Source organism: Lycorma delicatula, chromosome 4 (genome assembly GCF_047948215.1).
Source record: "Lycorma delicatula isolate Av1 chromosome 4, ASM4794821v1, whole genome shotgun sequence".
In the NCBI taxonomy this organism is placed as follows: Eukaryota; Metazoa; Arthropoda; class Insecta; order Hemiptera; family Fulgoridae; genus Lycorma; species Lycorma delicatula.
Window position 1 is genome coordinate 163,926,297 of NC_134458.1, and position 25,633 is coordinate 163,951,929.

General features: G+C 29.3%; 1 protein-coding gene across 1 annotated transcript in view; it reads left to right on the forward strand.

Moving 5' to 3' along the window:
• Positions 1-25,633, forward strand: part of LOC142324047 (superoxide dismutase [Cu-Zn]-like) — a 267,530-nt gene that overhangs the window by 187,257 nt on the left and 54,640 nt on the right. Inside the window, exon 3 of the mRNA XM_075364645.1 lies at positions 8,958-9,152. Within this exon, the coding sequence (XP_075220760.1) occupies positions 8,958-9,152 (195 nt within the window). The remainder of the gene's footprint in view (positions 1-8,957; positions 9,153-25,633) is intronic.

Sequence of the window (25,633 nt, forward strand, 5' to 3'; positions counted from 1 at the left end):
GTTTTTATTTACCTGAACGAAAATAACTATTATCATTATAAATATATTTATTAAACATTGGAAAATTTTTTAATAAATTCATATAGAGAAATTGATAACTGACTGAAGATCATTACGAAAGCGCTCCCAAAAATAATAACAAAAAGTTAAAACGAGTTTTAATACAAATAAATTCTAATGCCAGGTGTAATTCAATTCTCACATATTTATCAATTCGTTATGAATTCTAACAGTAAGAAAAGGAAGTGAACATGAACACTCGATACTCTCAGTCAAGGGAACTTCCGCAGTACTGTCCAGACTCTGTAGTGACTCGTAGCACTGTATAGGCTAAATCGGCTTTGTGAAAGCATTAAAAGAAGAATATATATATATATCCAAGCTATTGTAATATTATTAATTTTTAACAAGAAACAAAACGTACACAATATTTTTACTTAAAACTAATGATACTTCTTTAAATTTCGATAACCGATAAATTTAATCTGTTAAAAATAGCGACCGAATTAAAAAAAACTAAAAACCGTTATTTAATTTTTAGTCCTAAAAAATAAATTATTTCTTTCTTTTTTGAAATCAGATTTATTTTGTAATAAGATTATTTTATTTTGCCTTTTTTTTTTTTTTTTACTAGAATTTGTATAATTGTAAAGCATAAAACATAGAATAGCCTAATCTTATCTGAATGCGAGAAAACTACGTTTAAATAAAAATAAATTAAATTAAAATAATGCAAAGAAACAATGTAAAGGACGGCTACTGAGCGTTAGCTAAACTTTCTCATCAGTTATATTTTTACTTAATTATTAATGTAATTATCTTGAACATCGCAAGAAAATCCTTGAATAACTAAACGACATCAGAATATGTATTATATAATTGGTTTTCGTAAAAAAAATCTCCCGCTTTCAGGTGTAAAAATTTATAAAGCAAGGTGAAAAAATTTACCACTACCAGAAAACTTCCTCTAAAAAAAAGTGAAAAAAGTTTTTTTAAAAATCTATGTTGGTACTCAATGAAGAGTAAATAACGAGCTGTCGGCTTGAGTATATATATATATATATATATATATATATATATATAAACAAAATGTTGATCAAAAAGTTAATGTATGATCTAACTTAATTAACTGTATAAGAATATATGTACAGGTATCCTTGTAATACGTGGAGAAACTTTGTGAATTGATTACTCACATTAAAATAAAAAACAAACTTTACCATCCAAATAATGTCGGGAAAGGCTTAATTATTTTTCTGCCGGCCATTTTTTGTTTCTCCAATATAAATTCATATCTAAAGAATGGATTGAGACTTATTTTATAAAATTTAGTACACAAGTTTTAACCCATATTCTCATTAAAGAAAAAAATATAGTTCGTTTTTGTTTAAAATATATATATATCTTACGTACTTTATTATAAACAAAATGACATCTCATCGCATTTGTTTAAAAGCGATTGAATTTATATAAAATTGCTCCCTACAACAGTATTACAATGTATATTATATACGGGCGGGTGTGTACGCCGCACTTTAACTTTTTTTTTTGTTGTAAAATATCGTTACAGTAATTGATAATGTTTAAAGAAGAAATTTAATTATTTTTTATAGAACAGGAACAAACAAGTTAAAAATTAATATTTCTCATTTAATTTATATTACCAAAATTTATGTTTAATTGCAGTAATTTATTCCTAAATAAAATAAAGATATAAAAAAAAATTAATTGAAATAAAATTTGCTCTTTGTTAATTATGTAAATTACTTTAAATAATTTTTAAAATAGTTGGTGTAATTTTTTCCTTTTAATGTACAAATATTAGCCTATAATTAATTTTCTTAGTCGGTAATTTATTTGTTAAACTAAACTGAATTAAAAACAATGAATAAATCTATTTCTGAACGAGTGCCTGTTCACGATTTTTAGCGCCATGAATCAAGTGTGGAAATGTTGTATTAATTATAATGAGAAAATTATTACACGTAAAATAAAAAATGTCTTTTGATAAGATCAAAATTACTCTTACCTTTGTTCAACGCTTTGTTTCGCGACAGAAAGGATACGTACAGTTGCTTGTCGATAGCCATTACTTCTCCCGGTCTTTTTATGGCTGTGACGCGTTTAAATCGCCTAATGTACCCGAGGATCCATAACTCATTTTTGAGAATTAAATTATCCCTTACTTATTTACATACTGGAGAAATAACTTTCTCGAATAAATCAGAGGTTTACAGAAGACTTTCCGTCGTTTTCATTAATACAGATATTATTTTTTTCTTTGCACTTTTATTCGCTACCCGATTTGATTATTTTAAAACAATTTTGATTACTTAACTTTTATTTATTTAAAAAGAGTACTCAACTCAGCCACTTTTTTATCTTTCAAGTTTTCGTGTACCCGAATCACTCGAGTAATAAAAATCTATTTTTTGATTCCAGTTTCATGAAACTGTGTGCTGCCGTTCCACGAGACGAAGCGCGACAAAGAAACTATATTACAAATATGTAAAAAAAATCAGAAGTTATTCGTGAAATAAAATTTTATGTACTTTAAAAATGTGTATATATAATTTTTACATATGTATATATGTAATAGATTTTATGAAACATCCGATTATTTTATATTAATTGAAAATTATAATTTAGAATCGTATTATTTTTGGATTTTCTAGTTTAATTTTATATACTTATTCTGGAATTTTTGTTTAATTTTAATTTTTTTACATTAAAGTTAACTACAGAATGACTTAAAAATAAACCCTCACAAGAACAACATATACACTGAGGCATGCACGGCCGATCTTTAATAAATTGCAAAAAATTCTTATCTTTTAGTTCATTACTCCTTTGATATTGTCAGACAATATCTAAGTCGGAGTTGATCATCATTTAGTTTATTTGTTTTTTGTTGCCAGTCATTTAACCGCTGTTTGGTTTGATATAATGCTGATCTTAATTTGTGTACACGTTTTCTAGTTTTCAAATTTTCTCTCTGTTTATATTCATCATTCTCTCTTATTCTTTTTATTATTTCCCTGCTCTTAACGTTTTCTTCCTCTTTATATTTATCATCTTATCTTAACGTTAAAGGGACTTTTACTCTATCCTAATATTTCATGTAACATTGTAGAATTAATAATAGTATAAATAACTGATGTTAATAAAAACTAATATTTCAGCAATTGTATAACTGTGCACTTTATTAAAGAATTGGAGGAAAGTATTTCACTTTAAAATGAAATAAGTTTAAATGAACTGCTGCAAAAAATGTGTAATAGACGTAAAAGGAAGTCATGTGGTGTCCACATTCGATTTTTTATACTGTATTATAGACAACTTTTCATTTATTTTAATGCCTGTTTACTAACAGACTGTGTACTCACGATCTACAAACACTGTCAATGTTCTGATAGACTATTGTCTTGTACATAGTAAATTTACCTTTTGTAATAGTTTGTTTATTAGTCATTCGCAATTAAGATAATTAATTCCTATTATGTTGTTCATATGTACTTATTGAACACGTAATTACTTATAATTTTGTGTTTAAATTTTTCTTTTTTAATATATATATATATTAAAAAAGAAAGAAAAAAAACACCAGTAGAACCTTTAAAAATGAAATTTAAAACGCGACCGAGTTTGTTTATTTTAATACTTGTTTTCTTGCTGTTTATTTTAAGCTTACACGAGTGGATAGCGCACTCATTGTCTACATCTTATCTTGCCCTTACTCTTCTCTTCTTCCGGTTTTATAAGGACATCCGGTAAACGACTCCCTCGGTGTATTTGCTTGCTTCAGTGCATTATATGCTTCCCACAAGTATCAAATATTCTTAAAAACCGTGTCGTACATAAAAAAATATACAGAGAAAAACGTAGCAATAAAGATAGCAGAACGAACAATGAGAAAACAATTTATTATACATAGCACCTCGCTGTTATTTTCATTTAACCCTACGCGCAACAGGTTTACGTTTATCACTGAATTTTAACTGAGAGTTAATAACAACGCGTTGTTAAGAGAAGCGTTTTAATTACGCAATGAAAAAAGTAGCTAAATTGTATATAACTTTCTAGTTAAGTTTTTTAATTTCCTTAAACGATTAATTGAAAAAATAAATGACGGTTGGGAAAATTACTGATATATTCAAATGAAATTCGTACTAGATGAACCTTTCAGACGAAAAGGAAATAATGCCGTCGATCGGCATTAATTTAATTATTGTTTTTTTTAAAATGAATTTACAAAAATACAATACGAAACCAATTTTGATGATTCGGCACGTAGCATTCAGATATTTTTTCTTAACAAATCAATGTCTGGCGAAACGTTTTTGTACATCTTTATATGTCGGTTAAAAAAAATCATCAACTTCCCTTCGGTCTCTATGAGACGCGCCCGCGCGTGTATTTGTGAGTACTACTAAAATTTGTAAATTTCGTATTAGGTATTTTACATCTAGATTATTCAGTACGATTAATTTTAATTCCATTTTATAATAACTGGAAAAACCCGTTATTGATAGTGTAATCTACAGAAATATTTCATAACACTTAGTAGAGAGGTAATTATAAAAAAAGAAAGTTAAGTTAAAATTTTTAATCTCGCTAATGGGTTTATATATTTCTTAACGAATAATTAAACAATTTTAATGGTCAGTCTAAACGGTAAACATTTATTTACTGAAGCGGTAAAGTACTATAAATAATATTTAAGTTGACAAGTAGATAAAGAAAATGGGATAAAAATAATAGTGTAATAATAATAATAATAAACTTACCTATTATAGGGAACAAATATAAACCCAATAGGGAACATTAAAAAAACCATTTTGATAAAAATATGTTTTATAACAATCATCAACGTTATCTTAATGTGTATTATGCATTACAATAAAAATAAAAACTTCTTTTACAATTATTGTAATAATTTAAAAGTAATATTAAAAATGATTCATAACAAATATTTGTAAAGTACATCTGACTAATATTGATAAAATGTAATGTTATGAATTCTTACTAGAATTATATTTAACATTCCTAACGATTACACGATAATCTTCTATAGGCCTATACGATCATTATTTTTATTTTAAGTGAGTCATCTACAAAATATGTTTGAAAAATTAATAAATATTTTTCTTTCAACTGGACAAGGTGGTGCAGAAATATAACAGATTTTATTACATTAGTCTTTTGATAGGTTCATTACAATTTTCTAAGTTTCCTTCTGTTTTGTTCTCATCTTTTTCCACTCGATTGGTTATATCTTATATTCTCAGTTTTCTGTTTTCATGTTCTCATATTTCGTCTACAATTTTTACTACGTACAAACAAATTAGCCAAAAATTTATATCGAATATATGACTCGATATTCTACTTAATATCTTTTCCTTTTAAAATACAAAGGATAAAACGTTTCTCTCTTTAAATGTTCATCTTAAGACATTTTTATTCGGTACTTTATCGACCCGAATTTTAAACATCCTACTGTATTATCGTATTTAAAAATTCTCTATCCTTTTACTGTCTGCTTTTCCTATTGTCCGCGTTCAGATATCGTAAACAGCAGCACTCCATGTAAATATTTAAAAAAATAACTTTCTTCTTCTTCTTTGATCATTTGATCCTTAATTATCGACAGCCCTAATTATTTACGTTAGTCCGCCTTTGAGGTCCGCCGTTTTTTTTGCTAGCCTCCGGGACCACCGTTAGGTATTACTTCAGAGGATGAGATGAAATGACAATTTTGTAACGTGTTAAAATGCCATGCCTGACCGGGATTCGGACCCGGGATGTCTACCTTACTTTTTTACTTTGAATTTTAGCTGATAAAATTCAACTGAAACTGTTGGGTTATTATAATCCCGTACCTTAATATTTAATTCCTCGTCATACTTCTTTCTATCCTGTTGCGTTGTTTTTAATAGAATTAAATCCATGCCGTAGGAGAATATCGAACAGAATTAAAATTTTACTTTTTCTCATCGAATAATGATTACTCCGCTGTAACTCCTGGACCGTTTCTATTAAATACGAATCGAAAAGCAACAGGTGCAGCATAGGACCCTGTCTTAAACCTTCTGATTAAGAACCTGCTTTTCTTCGTCTTTTATTCCTTGCTACGTGATTCTACATTGCGATTTAATTTTCCTTAAATTTTAAACTTTTTATTTCATTATACATTATCGAACTGCTGATGCGGGTGATTATGTTAATCTTAACCCGCTTCGAATTACTGAAAATGTCATTATTTGTTTTCTTCCCATCGAATCCAGCTAAATCCAAAACGTTTCGTGAGTACCTGCAATGAAATTTGTAAAAGTTGATAAGTCGACCCGATCTTTTCCCGATGTCAAGTAAGTGAAATATTTCAGTTTTATGTTAAAATTGAAAAAAATAATTTAATGTTTGATGCTTAAAAGTACTATATGTAAATAAATTAGCGCAAAATATTAGGTAACGGTTGCCGAAAATGAAAAATCGATAAACTTTAACTATCATCCGATCCCGAATTTCAGATATTTTGCCGTTTGGCAGCCGATGAATTAATTGTACTAGATTAATTACTCGCTAAAAAATTAAAAATAATAACATAATTTTTAAAATCAGAATCTAATGCAAAATATATCAATATTATTGTCGAAACCGCTTGCAAAAATATCGATAAAAATTAGACATTCGAACAGAATTGAAAATTTAATCCTTTCCGTAACGATAAAATTAAAAATTATTTTTACCCCTACCTTTCGTAATAACAAATAATTTTTAAAAAAATCATAATTAATTTTTCTATCCTTAAAAGTGACATTAATTCATACCGTGATAATATAATTTTTACGGACGAACAGACCCAAATATTGCTTTTTCTAAATCGAAAAGTTTAATCTTCATTCTTTAAAAAAAAGACTGCAAACCATTCCCACCTTATTAACACCTGATTCAGCATAAAATTTATAATTTCGATTCGAGTAGTGGGACGTAGAAAAATAAAAATTACAATTTTTAGGAACGTGTATACTTCTGTAAAGATTATACGAGGGTATTATTCCCGATCTTATAAGATGCAGAGTAAAATTAACATAAAAAAAACCACTTCGAAAAACAGAAACTAATTTGTTTCCACCTTTCGTACAAATTAAATAAGATTTGATAGAATACATAATAACCTAAAATATAACCTAGAGTAGTACTTAATGACATAATTAATATTTCAGTTTTAATTCTCATCCTGATAGTAGCTCATTTAGAAGTAAAGAGAATAAAAATTCAATATAAAATCGATAACTAATAAGAGTCAACAAGGAAGGAAAATTATCAATTTTATTAATATAAAAAACAGGGCAGCAAAATTTATTTAAATTAAATTTAGCTCCCTTTTCAAACAAAGGATCCATCAACAACTTCATCCGATAAAAAAAAAAAATTACAATATTTGCGATCGGGTGACCTCAAAAGGGAAAAAATAAAATAATTCGGTAGATTATACTTTTACTGTTAGCAATACTTTATTTTCTGTTAAAGGCCTGCATACAATAACAGCCGATAAATTAATATTTTAAGACTCACTTTATATGCCTTTTTGTTTTTGTTTTTTTAACATTTATACGGATTCGTATCGAGTAAATAAATACGAATAGCTAAGAAAAGTATTTGTAAGTAGGAAAGAGATTTATTTAAAAAAAAATAATTACAAATAATTCAGAAGTAATAAAATTAGATAATAAAAGGAAATGAAGGGTCAGTTAAAGGAATATTCCAGACGTTATATATAAGTTTGTCTTGATATCGATCAAATTAAAAATTATGATCTAAATAAGAAAAAAATCAAACGCACTGTAACAAAAAAGTAATGCTTTATTTATAACGGAAATGAAATCGGCTACACTCATAATATATATATATATATATATATCCGAATAAAATCCGGAAAAAACGCTTAAATATATTTTCTTTTTTGTAAAAAGTATTTTTACGTCGCTAAGATGTTAGTTGACAAATATAAAAATATAAAAGATATGGACGCTTTAAAATAATGTAAAAAGGAGGGAAAGAGAACAGGAAAAAAATTAAATCGATTGGTAAAATAAGACTTTTCGAGGTAAATAAAAGAACTGTAGAAAAATAAACAGAGTTTATAAGGGTTTATAGTAGAATATTGAAACGTGAGAGTTTGGTGGGCCGTAAAGTTTAAGACGGTGTGACTAAGTTAATTTACTTAAGTGGACCTTTAGAGAGTATTAGTATTTGCATCGTTAAAAAAAAAATATTTTGAGGCTCGACTTTAACCGTAAGTCATTTCACCATTAGGCTTATTCTATAATCAGGAAACTGAAGAAGTTCCGGCATAATCGGCCTAGAATTATAAATACACGGATAAAAATTGGGAAAAAGGAATAAAATGTAAGGGAAAGAGATGACCGGTGAAAAAGGAAGATCTACCTAGGACGCACCGCAGGTCACCACCTGGAGAAAGCCTCTCCTCCAAGCGCACAGTCGCTCATGGATCGAGACCCGGGTGAGAGTGACATACCACTACTGATTAACGACTTTGAGCAGATTAAATATATCCGACATTAAAAATAATTATCTTTCTAAAATGAAATATGCGAGAGCAGGTATAGGATTCCAAAAGGAAAACTGTGTAATTGTGTAACTGTGTTCCAGCTGAATTAATCGTTCGGCTAGATCCCTTTTGTAGAAACGGTGCAAGGTACAAATTTAAAATAAATGATAAATCTAAAATGCAAAAAACATTTATAATCGGATATAGGATGATACAAAATGTAGCTGGAAGTACAAAGGAACCGAAAAGCGCAATAAAGCAATCAGACAGTCCCTTTAAAATTTAAAAATTAAACTTAAAAGATTAAATCTAACCAAATATTAATAGTTAAATATTTCATTTCAGTAAGGTTATTAATTTATTTATTTAATTATTATTGTTGCAGGAAAAGAGAGCGATCGCAGTATTAAAAGGGGAAGCGAATGGAAATGTAACATTTGTACAAGTCGATGACGGTCCAGTTACAGCTACAGGAATAGTTGTAGGACTAACAAAGGGTAAACACGGTTTCCACATCCACGCAAAAGGTGATATCAGTGGAGGATGTATTTCCACTCAAGGACATTTCAATCCTGAAAAGGTAAGTTTTTATTAAAAAAAAAAAGTACGCTAATATAAACTTCTTGTGATAGCAATAATTATTGGAAATATGTAAAACTAAAATCACGAAACGCTAATACAATAACACGTTGTTGTGAAATTTTTAAAGTAGATCTAAGTTTACACTCGACGAATATCACACTTAACAGTATTACAATCAACAGATAGTCGGATTGAACTAAGCTCTGAACAACAGTTACATTTTTAAGGTTTCCCATCGGTTATGGAAAATGTTGTAATAATGTAATAAGCTACAACCGCTACTACTGACCTACATCTAGTTACATAATTCATTTTAAAAAAAAATCTAGGCTTACAGGTTAATCTCTTGAAAATTGAATTTTAAAATAAAACTTAGTAATATATTAATTTAAACGCTAAAAGATGACAATTTTGGTGTTTTAACACGGCAGATTTTAACAACTGATTTGTTATAAAAGAAAATCTTTTTATATATTTAGTGTAGTAAAAAATTAAATAAATCGGCAGCCGGTGTATTTTTACGGTTAACATACTAGATTAAAAGATTCTGTTTCTATTTCCGGTAAAAATATCTAATATTTTCACAAGACTTAGGCTAAACATACAACGTTCATAATATACGGAACCCTTAATTAACTTTTCAACAGTTAAACGTAAAAAAAATGTGATTTAGCTAACACTCCTACCGTGAAACAAACTATTTTTTCGTATGAGACCACTATTCCACTAACACTTACGGAGAGGGGGACAACTCAACAATTTTAATCGGAAAGAGTAGGTTGTGGAACATAATTCAGGAATTAAAAAAAAAATTTCGACAAAAAATCATCGCGCTTTGACAACCACCCTAACCATATGGTAAACATTTAACAGGGACGGGAACCGAGTGTACAACTAACAAAAATTCTGCCTTAGGTCCTCGTACGTTTCAAGTATTTTACACGCATCACAACCGACCGTAAGCTAGACCGGGAATTGTAATGTAAAACGACCAAGTATTTTTTTGGGACACAATGTAACACAAATCATCATTATAAGAAGTAATTTAACTGAAAATAAAAAATATCTAAACAGAATACTTACTTTTAATTCTATTATTTTTTTTAAATTAATGCTTACATGTATGAAACGATAAATGTAATCTTTGAAATAATGTTATAAATAAAATAATTGCCCACATTGAGCCATCAATTACCGTTCGCCGTTTTAAATTTAAAATCCTCAATTTAATAAGTTTATTATTTCACCGGTTTCATTACCAGTTATTAACAGTATTTCCTAAGATTTACCAGTTTTTATCTAATACAGAAAGAAACCTTAAATAAAAATTTTCCTATAAAACGTTTCAATTTTTTTTTTAATTATTATTTCTTAAAGTTTTGTAGTAAAATGCATCAGAATCACTTCTTTGTTTCGTTGTTTAGGTTGTTATTATCTTTAATCTTTATCTTAATCTTTAAATTTGTTTTTAAATACATCCTCAGCAAAACTTAACAAAAATCATTACCGCAAAAGAGAGGTTGCAGTACAATAAAAAAAAGTCTTCCTCAGAAGTCATTTAAAGTTTATTATTACATTTAATTTTTTTCGGTAAATTTCTTCCCGTTTAGGTAAAAATAAAAAAATTATAATTTTTGTCAAAAAGGTGTTGGCGGTTTTACGTATAACACTCTTTTGGGAGCGTCGAGATGAAGTTTAAAAAGTTGAGCCGTGAATTTATACCCAGATTCCGGGAGAGCTAGTTTCATTACGAAAGATGCACTAAAATTCGAGCATTTTCTTTCAATTCATTTTTTCTTTCTCTTTTTTTCGGTTGTAGTTCTCATCCTACTCGGTCTGTGCTAAGAGGCGATGCGTTCTCGGTACGAAAGCTTCCTAACCTCCTCTGGAACTCTTTAGGTTGCTGCACAATAAACTTAACGGCTGAAGTGACACTTAATTTCTTCAAATTACGAAATAACTTAATAAATAATACCCAATCGAGTTTAATAAAAGTTTAACCGGCTAGTTCATTAAAATTACTTTAGTAATTCTCGCAAGATAATCGGAAAAACAGATACAAATATACTCAGGCATTCACTTAAAAAGAAAAAAAAAATCATCGTAAAAAACTGCATTCGGAGAATGTAACTAGAAGCAACACATCAAATTTTTTATATTTATAAGTTACATATTTATTTATAAAAATTTATATTTTATAAAAGTTTCGATGGTGAAATAGGATCAAATTTAAATGCATTTTTTTATTATTTGTAGGACGAGTATTACTAGAGTTAAAAATCGTTATAATTAATTATTATATTATATCGGGCAGCCTACATAACGAGTTATGTTCATTTTATCGGATCAATATCAACTTTATGGATGTTAAAGGGAATCGTACGATCGGATAAATAAAACTAGGAGAGCAGCTGATATTAGTTAAATTGGTTAACATCCGCAATTAACAAACCCCTAAAATTAAATTACATTTATATCGCGTTACAGACAACGACCCGTTAAAAGTTTTACGATCACAATATTCAGTGGAATGAAATGAAATTGATAATTTCTAAACCCGTAAAATAAGATTTAAAGATTAAACCTAGAATGATAGAGAATAAAAATTGTCGAAGGATATTAAAGACGGACAAAGATAGATTGATCTCTAAACGAGTGTTTTGGGAAGAGGGAGGAAGAGATAAAAGTAGCAGAATAAATTTACAACAAAAAAGAGAGCGGTAGAAATATTTAAATAAATTTTTATTTACCTTATGTTAATTTAATGAAAATAATAGTGGCTTATATTGCATTTTTTTAAAGCGTCATATATATATATATATGTGTGTGTGTTTGTGTATGTGTGTAGAATTCGTTCGTTTAGCTTAAAATGGAAGGAAAAATCTTCATTTCATTTTTTATTTATTTGCATTTCAGTTAAATGCCTTGGGTTTAAATCCAGTTCAGAGCTTACTTTCTCATTGTTTAAATTACATCTTTTCCTAGAGATAAGTAAATATTTTATGCGCACTGCCGTATACATAAAAAAATTCAATATACGAAAGATTTTGCGATCCTTTCAGTCCTTTAAACTGCAGGATTTAAGCTATATTATGAATATTTTTGATCGGGTTCTTTCCCCATCGAAAAATTGAACATTTAAGATACTTGTATATAGCTTAAAATCTATCTCCTCAATAATGATAAATTTGAATATTATTATTTATTAATTTATTTACATAATTAAATTAATAATAAAAAATATTCCTGTATAATTTTTAAATCGAGTAAACGTTTTTAAAAGCGACAGAAATTCTATACCAGGCTACGATACGATTAAATGTTCTTCAGAAATACGTAAAAATTACAATTATTTTTAGTAATTAAAATCGATAAAATAAAATAATTTTATATAATTATTGCATAAATAATTGTATTTTTTAAATAAATTTAAAACTTAAAATATTTAATAAATAAATATTTATTTAAACGATACAATTATTTGTTTCTTATCCGATAATTATCCCCGATTAAAAGCACCCTACTAATTTTTTTATTGTAAGAAATTAAATTTGTAGGAATAAAAAGTTGCCTGTCAAGGATTCGAATCCAGAACCGTTCGGGTGAAAGGTAAAGTTCGTCTTGTCGACCTTTGTGGTGACGACGGAGGTCGATACAATAATAAATTATACGGATTACATCAGGAACAGGTAGGTGCACTACTTCATGGAAAACAAAAAGGAACCGTCTCGGTTTTTGTCTACAAGGATTACCGTGGGAAAAACTTCATCGGTGTAGCGAGCGTTACAAAGTACAACATTAATAATAAAAAAGACCTGGGTATAAAGGACAGTATATTTTATGGCGAATACATACGCAAAAAAAAAAAACTGATCATTATATGAAATAATAACGATAGGAGTATTAAAAGATGGTCGAAAATTATTTGAGTCTGTGTAATGGTCAACACACTAACCTCTTATTCATTTAGTTTTGGATTTGATTCCCAGTTAATGTTTACCATTTTTTCTTCATTTTAACCGGACAATCTTCAAGATGTATCATCTCTTTAATGGACCTAAAGGTACGGAACGAGTAATGAATATGATTTGTACACATTATATGAAATTCTTTAAGTTCGTGTTTAGTACTACTCATTCAAAGAATAAAATCGTTTTTTAAAGAAAGAACACATTATATATTTTGTAAATATATAAAATAAAAATATATATATAACCGAATGCTAAACATATAAATAATAAATATATAATATTTTGAATATATATATATATATATATATATATAGAGAGAGAGAGAGAGAGAGAGAGAGAGAAATTAAATTTTAAATAAATTGGTCAGAATAATTTAATTGATTCCAGTATTATTTTCTGCCATTCCTACATACTGTCACTCTAATACTCGTAATTGACGCGTTCCTGAGTACCTCCGTTTCCCAAAATACTTTTAGCACACTCTTAAGCTAAACGTAAGACTATGCTTTAAGCAGTTTTGAGAAGGATGGTGTTCAAATATCTAACTGCCTTGGTGTAATACCTCAGTTGGGTGTATTTATTCTACATATTAATTTCGCCGGTTCATATTTCTAATAAATATTGTTCAGTTCATGTTTAAGTATAGTTTCTCATATGTCGTAATGTTCATTACATCTAAAATATTTTATTTAATTTTCATATTATGTGAACATTACATTGTTGATGAAAATACGAGTTGATGAGTACGTATGATGACAGAATGAAATCTAAAATTAGTTGGACAATTCACTAATAATTAGAAAAATAATGAATATAAAATATCAGCCGGTAAAATAGGCTAACTAAATATAAACAAATTTATTTACCTTTACAAATGAATAAGAACAACTAGACGGTTTATGTATGTACAATTAATATGAAGAAAAGAGAAGTGAATCTTAACAGGAGGTACTCCGAAACGCGTCTACTACGAATGTTAGAGACAGTGCTAGTAACGACAGAAAATAACACTCGAATCAATAATGCTAGTGGAAATAGGAAATATTCTGAAAAAATAATTCAGAATAATTTATTTCCAATTAAAGCCTGTGATACAACTTGAAAGCTTTTCTAATATTTTATAACGCTTCATTAAGAAATAAAAACAAAAGTTTTGAATCAATATATCGCATCAGTAAAAAAAAAAAAAAAAAAAAAAAAAAAAAAATAGAAACAAATTACAGAACTTATATTTTAAGCTGAGAGAGTTGTTTTTATTGGTATTTATTTTGTCTCGATAGAATTTCCGATTGTAATATATTGATAAGCTGAATAACAATATAGAGTAAAACTTTTAATATCGACTTCTTTGAAGAGACCGCTCTCCCTTATATCTCCCCGACCTCTCGACTAATAAAATATTTGGCAGATTAATCCGACAGTAAATTAACCGTCACACAAATAAAATAGTTATACGGATTTAAATAATAGGCGATAACATCGCTTTTATTAAAATTGGTATAACTATTCACAGTATTAAAAATACTTTTTCGTTTATAAATCATTTAATTTAATTTGTGACCGAATTACAGAATTAAAAATTTAGATATTACTGCAAAAAAAAAATCCTTAAAATGTTCGTATGGAGTGCAACATTTTATGACAGCGAAATGTGAACGCTAGAAAAAACAGAAAACGTAATTGTACCGAAGGATGATGAAAATTATCTGGACTGATAGAGAATGAGATGATGTTTAAGACAAGAGAGAAGTTTTAGGTAGAATCGATTTAAAATAAATAGAAAGCTGGATTAACCGTATATTAACGAATGTAAGAAAGTAATATTTTGTATTATAAAAAAAAGAAAAAAAGCAATAGTGAAGGAAACGAACATTAAAATAAATTATACGGGTAGTGTAGGATTTATATTAAATTTAAGAGATTGTAGCGAACTGAGAAGTGCAAAAACTGTTAGGATGATTGATAACAAAAAAATACCAAGAATTTCAATGGGAACCCTGAATTTGGCCGCCGATATTTTGCGCATCTAATTTGAACGGGACTCCTCTCACACCGTTTTATTCTAAATTGTTTTTTACAATATTTCATATTTCCGCTAAGATTATCTTAATTGATCTGAGTGTTATTTTCCATTCCTAGCATATAAGTAGTAAATAAACGTAGTTTTTATGCGTTAAGTAATAAAGTTTGTTCATGTTATTCAGTTTTTTTTTTCTCTTAACTAAAGAACCTTACTTAAAAGAAAAACTTCGTAACGTGGAAGAATGATTTAAGGTAACGTTAATGAAAATTTGCTTCATTCTAGAGGAACTAACGGAACGAGTTATATTTAAACAACCTTGTAACAATAATATCTACACCGATATCGATTGCGAAATTCAAAATTATTTCTGAAAATGAAGTTGTATTCGTATCTACTAATGAATAGGTTACAATTTTATCGATTTTAATAAAAAAATTATTTACACGGTAGTGAAGATGTCTTAATGTATGAAAACGCAATTGATTTTATTTTGAATCGCTGAATTATGTAAGCAGATTTGAATTTAATGATAATTTAATACATCCCTTACGGGAATATATAAAATAAAATTAATCTTCAGTTATGATTACGTAAATAGAGTTAAAATAACGATCGGTATACGCCGGTAAAAATAAAAGCGGTTTAAAATTGAAAACTTTACGGAATAATTTATTACAGCCTAATACTATAACGTAATAAAGGTTGTTGACCCTGAAATCGAGGGCATACATGGTCACACTATACGTTTATGTTTGTGGGTCTAGGTCGGTTTATTTATTTACACATATGTTTACTTTCACTAGAAAACGAACCTTCCCGTACAGGACGAACGACCTACACCGTAATACGATTTGTTGTTACCTATATAATATGTTCACGTAATTATGAAATAACAAATCTAAATTATACTTTTCATTTACTCTATGCTAAATTCATATTGTAATAAGACAAATTCAACGTGACTGTAAAGTGACACACCTTTTTATTACGGTATTAAATAAACACTGTAATACCATATTATTGTTTATTTTAATTTTAAGTAGTAAACACTTTGTTAAAACCGTATTGTGATTGTATAATTAAATATTTAATGCGTACTTTAAAGATAGAATATATACAAGAATAATTTATAAAACATAAAATTCAATTTTTGTTATCTCTATAAAAAGACATTAATGTAAATACAAATACAAGAGGAAAATTACAGAAAATAACTAGTAATTTAGTTACGGACAAGCAAGGACATTTAAAGATGTATCCTTCTCACTCTTTCTCCCTCTCTCTATCTCGTTATTCGCATACATTTTCAATAAAGAAGTAATATAAATTTCAACATTACACATCAAATGTACTTATTATTATGATTATAAGGTAAGATCAACACAATAAATATTACACCGTGCATTAAAATTCTTCAATAATTATATTAAAAAAAAAAAACAAAAAACTACGCCGTCTCACTGCGAAAAACAGACCTCTGATATTATGTAAGTAGTGTAACTCTTAACTCCAACGTTCATCCGGCAGGTTTATTTAATACTATTAAACAATTTAAAGAATAAAATATAAGCTGAATTTAATATAACTTAACAAGCTGAAATCGATGTTGTTAAACTCTCCGGTATGAAATTTTCAGGTGTCTTAAAATGAATACATCTCTCAGCGATGAAGTTAAATAATTAATCATAATTATACGGCAATAAATTTGTCTCTTATTTGTTTACAGTGAACGCCGATTATCCGCATTGACCTTTGCACGGCCGAATCCGGCTATTTGGAAAATTTTAATTAAGTACATCATATGTATTGCACATATTCTAATGTTTAACGGGTTTCAAACTTAATAAAAAGACAGAATATAAAAAAAGAAATGTATTTCAGTGATACTGAAGTGTACTCAGGACATACGTAGGATACAGTGTAATAAAAAGCAATTACAATAAAATGTTACAAATATCCAATAAATAGAAATCTGCTAATAAAAGAATCTGAATTTACAAAAATTACTTGAAAGAATTAAAATTTACTACTTATTTTATAAAAAATTTCATTTACAAAAGTTATAAGAACAAAAACGTGCAAAAACGTTATTGAGGAGAAATTCAGTCAAGTTACTGGGTGTTGTAAAATATATTTGTTATTCCTAAAAATTACAAAAAATCGAGAAAATTACAGTACCTTTAACAGAATAAAGCCTAATGACCGTCAATAATCAAAACATACATTTGAAAGTATTAACTCTTCTTTAAACAATCTGTAATCTGTATTCGCATTAATGTCGATTTAATCTTGGTTTATTAGCTGTAAGATCATAATGGTTTTACACAAAGAATCAGGGTAAAATATTTTTGCCGCGCAACCAGTCCACAGCATAAAAAACATTTAAGAGCTTTTTCGTGTGACGTCCCTGATTGGAAGTCATTACATAATGGTTCATGTTTGATCGATTAATTTGTTTCCATCAATGTTTTCAGAAATTAATTTTATAATTAGTTTAAAACAGACCTAAAATAATTATCTTAATATCAAACTAAATTTAAATTACTTATCTTAAATTATCTTTTGTGCTATACGAAGTTCAAAAATTCAAGTTTAAAAAAAATCATCAAAAACAAAGATCGATAAAAATACATTTCTTGTTGAAGCAAAGCTTTACTTGAATAGCATATTCGATTTTTTAAATTATGTATTAATTTTTTTTAAACTGCCTAGTGGGGTGTAAGCAGTTCAGATAATTGGACATCCCGAAAATGGCGTCCCACTGCACATTTTTTTATATACAATTACAATTTTATTCAACATATTTATTCTTGATGCGGCTAGTAAAAGAAACCTTGAGCACTAGCCGCGAGTTCATATCATAATAACAGAATGATTATTAAAAAGAACTATATATTTTTATTTTAAATAACTAATTAAAAATATATGATTTGTAACATGATACATAAAAAAAAAATTGATGTGGACACCACATGACTTCCTTGTACACCTATTAAATTACATATACACATTTTTTTACAATCAGAAATTAATAATTATTAATAAATCAATATATTTAAATGAATAAAAAAGAAATAGTTAAAAAATTTGTTTACAATCAGAGATTAATAATTATTAATAAATCAGTATATTTAAATAAAAAAAAGAGTTAAAAAAAAGAAAATGAAGTCGGATTCGAACCGATGTGCTTTCCCCTTGTACGATCCAAATATTTCATTAATAAAAATTATATTTGGTTATAACTCTGGAACCAATGAAATTAAGTACCATGATATATCGTTGAAAAACTCTCAGTGAAAGCTGATTATTACAGTTAAGAAAAAGTTCAAAATCTAATTTTTTTTTGGATTTTGGGCCTTTTTTGGACACTTTTGTTTCAGTCGAGTGCAATGAAATAGGAAGTACACAACTAGATGTTACAACACTCCTAAATCCAAAATTTCAACATTCTACGACTAATAGTTTTTTAGTTATGCGAGATACATACACGTACATAAGTACGTACAGTCGTCACGCCGAAAATAGTCAACATTAATTCAGGGATGGTCAAAATGGATACTACCGTTGAAATCTTGAAATCTGAAAACCGAGATTCTTCGCGATCACAATACGTCCTTTACTTTGTACAAGGAAGTAAAAAACATAAAAAATGATAATTGAAAATTTAAGTTAAATAAAATAGACTTAAAAGAAAAAAACATACATAGAACCAGAATGTAAAATTATTTAAATTGATATTGAAATCAAATAAAATAAAACAATACATTCATGATCTAAAGAATGAGAGAAAAAAGCTATCTCATTATGGAGAAATAAAAACTAATGGGTTGTAAGATAACATACGGTAAGTTATCAAGAAATATTCATAAGATAAGACAACTGAATACTATTATGAATTTATACATCCTTAGCATTCACTTACTAGACATTCACAGTTTTATATATGTAGATTTTTTAATGTTCAGTAGTATATTAATTTATTTTGTTGTATGCTATTCATTATAATAATACGAGTATATTACATTTATTTTGCAAAATAATATAGTTTATTTAAATTATTCATAATTAAAAATAATAATTTAAAATTTGGATATAAAAAATAGTACTCATTTTAAGAGCAGCAAAACGATTAGTTCATCATACGATCGACAGACGGTAAATGTGCATCTCTGTAGTTTTGATATGTTAACTATCACACTGTTGGTGGTTGGAGTTTAATTAACCACACATCTCAGGAATGGAAAGTCTGAGTCTGTACAAGACTGTATATTTCATTTACATTCGTATCCTAATTTAACTGGGCCTGGAAGGGGGGGGGGGTTGCTTATTTTTCACTAGTTGAACAGATTGCAACGTACACATTAAGAATAATAATAATGTTTCAAATTAAATTTTATAAAACAACGCTCTGTTAAAGCAGAGCTCTTTGTGAAAGTACTAAATATGGATACTCTACAAATATAGTAAATGAAAAAAAAAATGCTAATAAATAATTACATTGTTGCCGGGTGCAATTTGCTTTTATATACATAATATTATCTAAATAATTTCTTCTTGTATATTTTCGTTATAGAAGGAGAAAAAATTAGTCTCCTGTCTCTGTATATTAATTATAAAACCTTGAAACAGAATTTGTAAAAATATTTATTTTGACTATAAAAATGCAATATTAAATTATGTGCCGGTGTATTTACTTTAACCCAGTGCTAATCAATTAGCTACATACTGACGTAAATATTTTCATATGAGGGGAGTATTTTTATACAAGGGTGTCTAGGGGACCCACCAAGGAGATATGCACAGTCGCTGTGTCTCAAAAGTATGTATATTTTACGCATATGTACTGTGTAAAAAGCTTAATACAAAATTATAAAATGAGGATGACAATTGGAAAATAGAACGAATAAAAATCTACTTTAATGATTCTATCAAACTACCCCGACCCAGAAGATACTAAGTTTGTTTATTCTTCTAAACTTTTTAATGTTCTCTTAAAGTAAGTCGTAAGAACATTATATCGCGCTGATGTCGAGACACCATCCGCTCGAAAAATAGGAATTGTAAAACTTCTTCCTATCCGCCTAATAACATGATCGGCTTTTTTAAAATTATTTTTTTTTTAAATGAGTTGTTATCAAGTGAAGAAAAGCTTTCGATCCTTATAAGAGGATTAGGTAGCGTACACCCTTCTTTAAAGAAAGCAAGAAACTTTTTATCTGTTTTCAATTTCGACCAATCGAATCGAAACTTAGTTTTTTTCTAGTAGTCTACTTTATTTTTTTCTCAGATATCCGATAACACTGTAATACTATGTTTTTAACGACGTTTTATAATACCTAAGTTGAATTGAACCATGAATGAGCGTCTACGCAACGCAAAAAAAAAACAGGAAAGAATTGAGCAAATAAAGCAGTGTGTATATTTAAAAGTATTGTATAAATAGAAGTTTGAGAAAACAAAATAAAACAGAGTAAAAACGGCTAGGGAAGCATTTCATAGAATGAAACACTCGCCATGTAGATGGCGCTAGACTTGACAAAGCGTCGTGTGAAATGATACGTTTGAAGGGAGCGTTCTTCTGAACTGATAGGAGCATGAATGATAAGAAAAAGGGAAAAAGCTAGCAGCAACTGAGGCGTTGGTATGGAGGAATTGCGGAAGGTTAAATAAATATGAAGAAAGAATGAAAAAATGTGAAATAAAAAGGAAAATTAACAACAAATGCGTGATCAGCACACGGTTAAACGAATCAGAACACGAAAATAACTGTGGGATTAAATAATGAGAGAGGAAAAACCAGTTAAAAAGAGCTATGAGGATCGGTAGAAGGTACAATGACTACTAACGCACGAATATGCTATAAATCTTTGGTATTGTCAATGAGATGATAAAAGAGGACGTATAAATTCGGCCTCGTATTTAAGAAACAGCCCATGAAAATATAAATTAATAAGTAAGAAATACTTTACACAGCATAAACACAAATATAAGGTCCAAATTTGTTATATGTCAAAATGGTTTTATCAAAATCAGCTTTTATAAAATATTTTATAATATTCCACTTACATTTCCCAAGTATAATAGTTCCATATCAACATACAGTCGATCGAACAAGATGTATATATCCCTGCTACGGACTTAACAGTCCGATGGACACTCATAATACAAATAGAACATAATAGAATCATCGGTAGTAGAGATAGGCTCAGGCTCTGTTTCTGTGCGTTCCTTCAGGTTGTGCTTATTAATACCTTCTCTTAACATAATTAATGAAAGGTGGTGGGCTGTTATGTATAAGATTTATACTTTATACATAAGTTGTATTTATGCGAACTTTTCAACCAACGAACAGTTCGTTATTGAATTCAATATTATGTGTGTGAACTCTTTTTGTCTCGAATTTTGATTTTGATTTCCGATTCGGATTAAGCATCGTTAGAGGATTATAAAAATACACGAATGGCCGCGGTCGGCCGTTGGGTTCACCTCAATACGGTCTCCAAAATTAACATTTTGTAATAATTATCACGCAAAAGTAGTGTACGCAATCAAGTTGGTTCAATAGCATTAATATAGGGTTTACTAAAATGCAAAAAAGTATATACATATAAATATCAATATTGTAAATCAAGTGTAAGACTTAAAAAATTACGGAAAAATTGACTTTTTGAAAAAAAAGTCATTAAACCGGCAGAACACGAGATAAAAAAATTACATGTCAATAATGATTTAATAGGCCACCAAATGATGCTCACGTAACCTAAGGAAATTTAAAACATAAACATAATCCCTTAAAGACTTAAGGAACATTAATATACAATAATGACATGTTTGGTTATTATTCAACTAATTATAACGACGTACACTGAATAGTATAATTATAGATATATTATATATACATTTTTTTTGTCTTCAGTCATTTGACTGGTTTGATGCAGCTCTCCAAGATTCCCTATCTAGTGCTAGTCGTTTCATTTCAGTATACCCTCTACATCCTACATCCCTAACAATTTGTTTACATATTCCAAACGTTGCCTACCTACACAATTTTTTCCTTCTACCTGTCCCTTCAATATTAAAGCAACGATTCCAGGATGCCTTAATATGTGGCCTATAAGGCTGTCCCTTCTTTTAGCTATATTTTTCCAAATGCTTCTTTCTTCATATATTTGCCGCAACACCTCTTCATTTGTCACTTTATCCACCCATCTGATTTTTAACATTCTCCTATAGCACCACATTTCAAAAGCTTCTAATCTTTTCTTCTCGGTACTCCAATCGTCCACGTTTCACTTCCATATAAAGCAACGCTCCAAACGTATACTTTCAACAATCTTTTCCTGACATTTAAGTTAATTTTTTATGTAAACAAATTATATTTCTGACTGAAGGCTCGTTTCGCCTGTGCTATTCGGAATTTTATATCGCTCCTGCTTCGTCCATCTTTAGTAATTCTACTTCCCAAATAACAAAATTCTTCTAACTCCATAATCTTTTCTCCTCCTATTTTCACATTCAGTGGTCCATCTTTGTTATTTCTACTACATTTCATTACTTTTGTTTTGTTCTTGTTTATTTTCATGCGATAGTTCTTGCGTAGGACTTCATCTATGCCGTTCATTGTTTCTTCTAAATCCTTTTTACTCTCGGCTAGAATTACTATATCATCAGCAAATCGTAGCATCTTTATCTTTTCACCTTGTACTGTTACTCCGAATCTAAATTGTTCTTTAACATCATTAACTGCTAGTTCCATGTAAAGATTAAAAAGTAACGGAGATAGAGAACATCCTTGTCGGACTCCCTTTCTTATTATGGCTTCTTTCTTATGTTCTTCAATTGCTACTGTTGCTGTTTGGTTCCTGTACATGTTAGCAATTGTTCTTCTATCTCTGTATTTGAACCCTAATTTTTTTTAAATGCTGAACATTTTATTCCAGTCTACGTTATCGAATGCCTTTTCTAGGTCTATAAACGCCAAGTATGTTGGTTTGTTTTTCTTTAATCTTCCTTCTACTATTAATCTGAGGCCTAAAATTGCTTCCCTTGTCCCTATACTTTTCCTGAAACCAAATTGGTCTTCTCCTAACACTTCCTCCACTCTCCTCTCAATTCTTCTGTATAGAATTCTAGTTAAGATTTTTGATGCATGACTAGTTAAACTAATTGTTCTGTATTCTTCACATTTATCTGCCCCTGATTTCTTTGGTATCATTACTATAACACTTTTTTTGAAGTCTGACGGAAATTCCCCTTTTTCATAAATATTACACACCAGTTTGTATAATCTATCAATCGCCTCCTCCCCTGCACTGCGCAGTAATTCTACAGGTATTCCGTCTATTCCAGGAGCCTTTCTGCCATTTAAATCTTTTAATGCTCTCTTAAATTCAGATCTCAGTATTGTTTCTCCCATTTCATCCTCCTCAACTTCCTCTTCTTCCTCTATAAAACCATTTTCTAATTCATTTCCTCCGTATAACTCTTCAATATATTCCACCCATCTATCGACTTTACCTTTCGTATTATATATAGGTGTACCATCTTTGTTTAACACATTATTAGATTTTAATTTATGTACCCCAAAATTTTCCTTAACTTTCCTGTATGCTCCGTCTATTTTACCAATGTTCATTTCTCTTTCCACTTCTGAACACTTTTCTTTAATCCACTCTTCTTTCGCCAGTTTGCACTTCCTGTTTATAGCATTTCTTAATTGCCGATAGTTCCTTTTACTTTCTTCATCACTAGCATTCTTATATTTTCTACGTTCATCCATCAGCTGCAATATATCGTCTGAAACCCAAGGTTTTCTACCGGTTCTCTTTATTCCGCCTAAGTTTGCTTCTGCTGATTTAATAATTTCCTTTTTAACATTCTCCCATTCTTCTTCTACATTTTCTACCTTATCTTTTTTACTCAGACCTCTTGCGATGTCCTCCACAAAATTCCTCTTTACCTCCTCTTCCTCAAGCTTCTCTAAATTCTACCGATTCATCTGACACCTTTTCTTCAGGTTTTTAAACCCCAATCTACATTTCATTATCACCAAATTATGGTCGCTATCAATGTCTGCTCCAGGGTAAGTTTTGCAGTCCACGAGTTGATTTCTAAATCTTTGCTTAATCATGATATAATCTATCTGATACCTTGCAGTATCGCCTGGCTTTTTCCAAGTGTATATTCTTCTACTATGATTTTTAAATTGGGTGTTGGCAATTACTAAATTATACTTCGTGCAAAACTCTATAAGTCGGTCCCCTCTTTCATTCCTTTTGCCCAGCCCGTATTCACCCACTATATTTTCTTCCTTGCCTTTTCCAATGCTTGCATTCCAATCTCCAACTATTATTAAATTTTCATCTCCTTTTACGTGTTTAATTGCTTCATCAATCTCTTCGTATACACATTCTACCTCATCATCATCATGGGCACTTGTAGGCATATAGACGTTAACAATCGTTGTCGGTTTAGGTTTTGAATTTATCCTTATTACAATGACTCTATCGCTATGCGTCTTGAAATACTCCACTCTCCTCCCTATTTTCTTGTTCATCACGAAACCTACTCCTGCCTGCCCATTATTTGACGCTGAGTTAATTACTCTAAAGTCACTCGACCAAAAGTCGCCTTCCTCTTCCCACCGAACCTCACTAATTCCTACTATATCCACGTTTACCCTATCCATTTCCCTTTTTAAATTCTCTAGCCTACCAACCTTTTTTAAGCTTCTAACATTCCACGCTCCGACTCGTAGAATGTTATTTTTTACTTTTCTGGTGACCCCTTCCTTAGTAGTCCCCACCCGGAGATCCGAACGGGGGACTATTTTACCTCCGGAATATTTTACCAAGGAAGGCGCCTCCATTATTGCTTTTGAAAATGCAGAGCCACATTTTCTTGGAAAAAAAAAACAGCTGTAGTTTTCCATTGCTTTCAGCTGCGCAGTACTCAGAGGACTGAGTGATGTTGATATGGCCGTTTAAGTCATTGTGACTTACGCCCCTAACAACTACTGAAAGAGCTGCTGCCCTCTTTCAGGAATCATTCCTTAGTCTGGCTCTCAACAGATACCTCTCCGATATGGTTGCACCTTCGGTCCAGCTACTCTGTATCCCTGAGCACTCAAGCCCCCTCACCAACGGCAAGGTCTCATGATTCATAGAGGAGGACATAAATTATACACCAGAATAAAAAATAAAATATTCATAAAGAACAAAATAAAGCTAACGTATAATAATATAAATGAATACGCCATAATAATAAAATACATAAATAATGAAGACTCCTTCTATAACAATAAATCAAGATAATAATTATAATTTAGAAAAACAAAGAGTGTATAGTCTTAATTGCGAAAACTGTGACTTAAATTATATCGGAATGACAAATCATTCATTCGCCATAAGAATTAAAGAACATATTAACTGCATAATTAAAAATAATAAAGTAAAATCTAATTTCGCTAAACACATTTTAGAAACT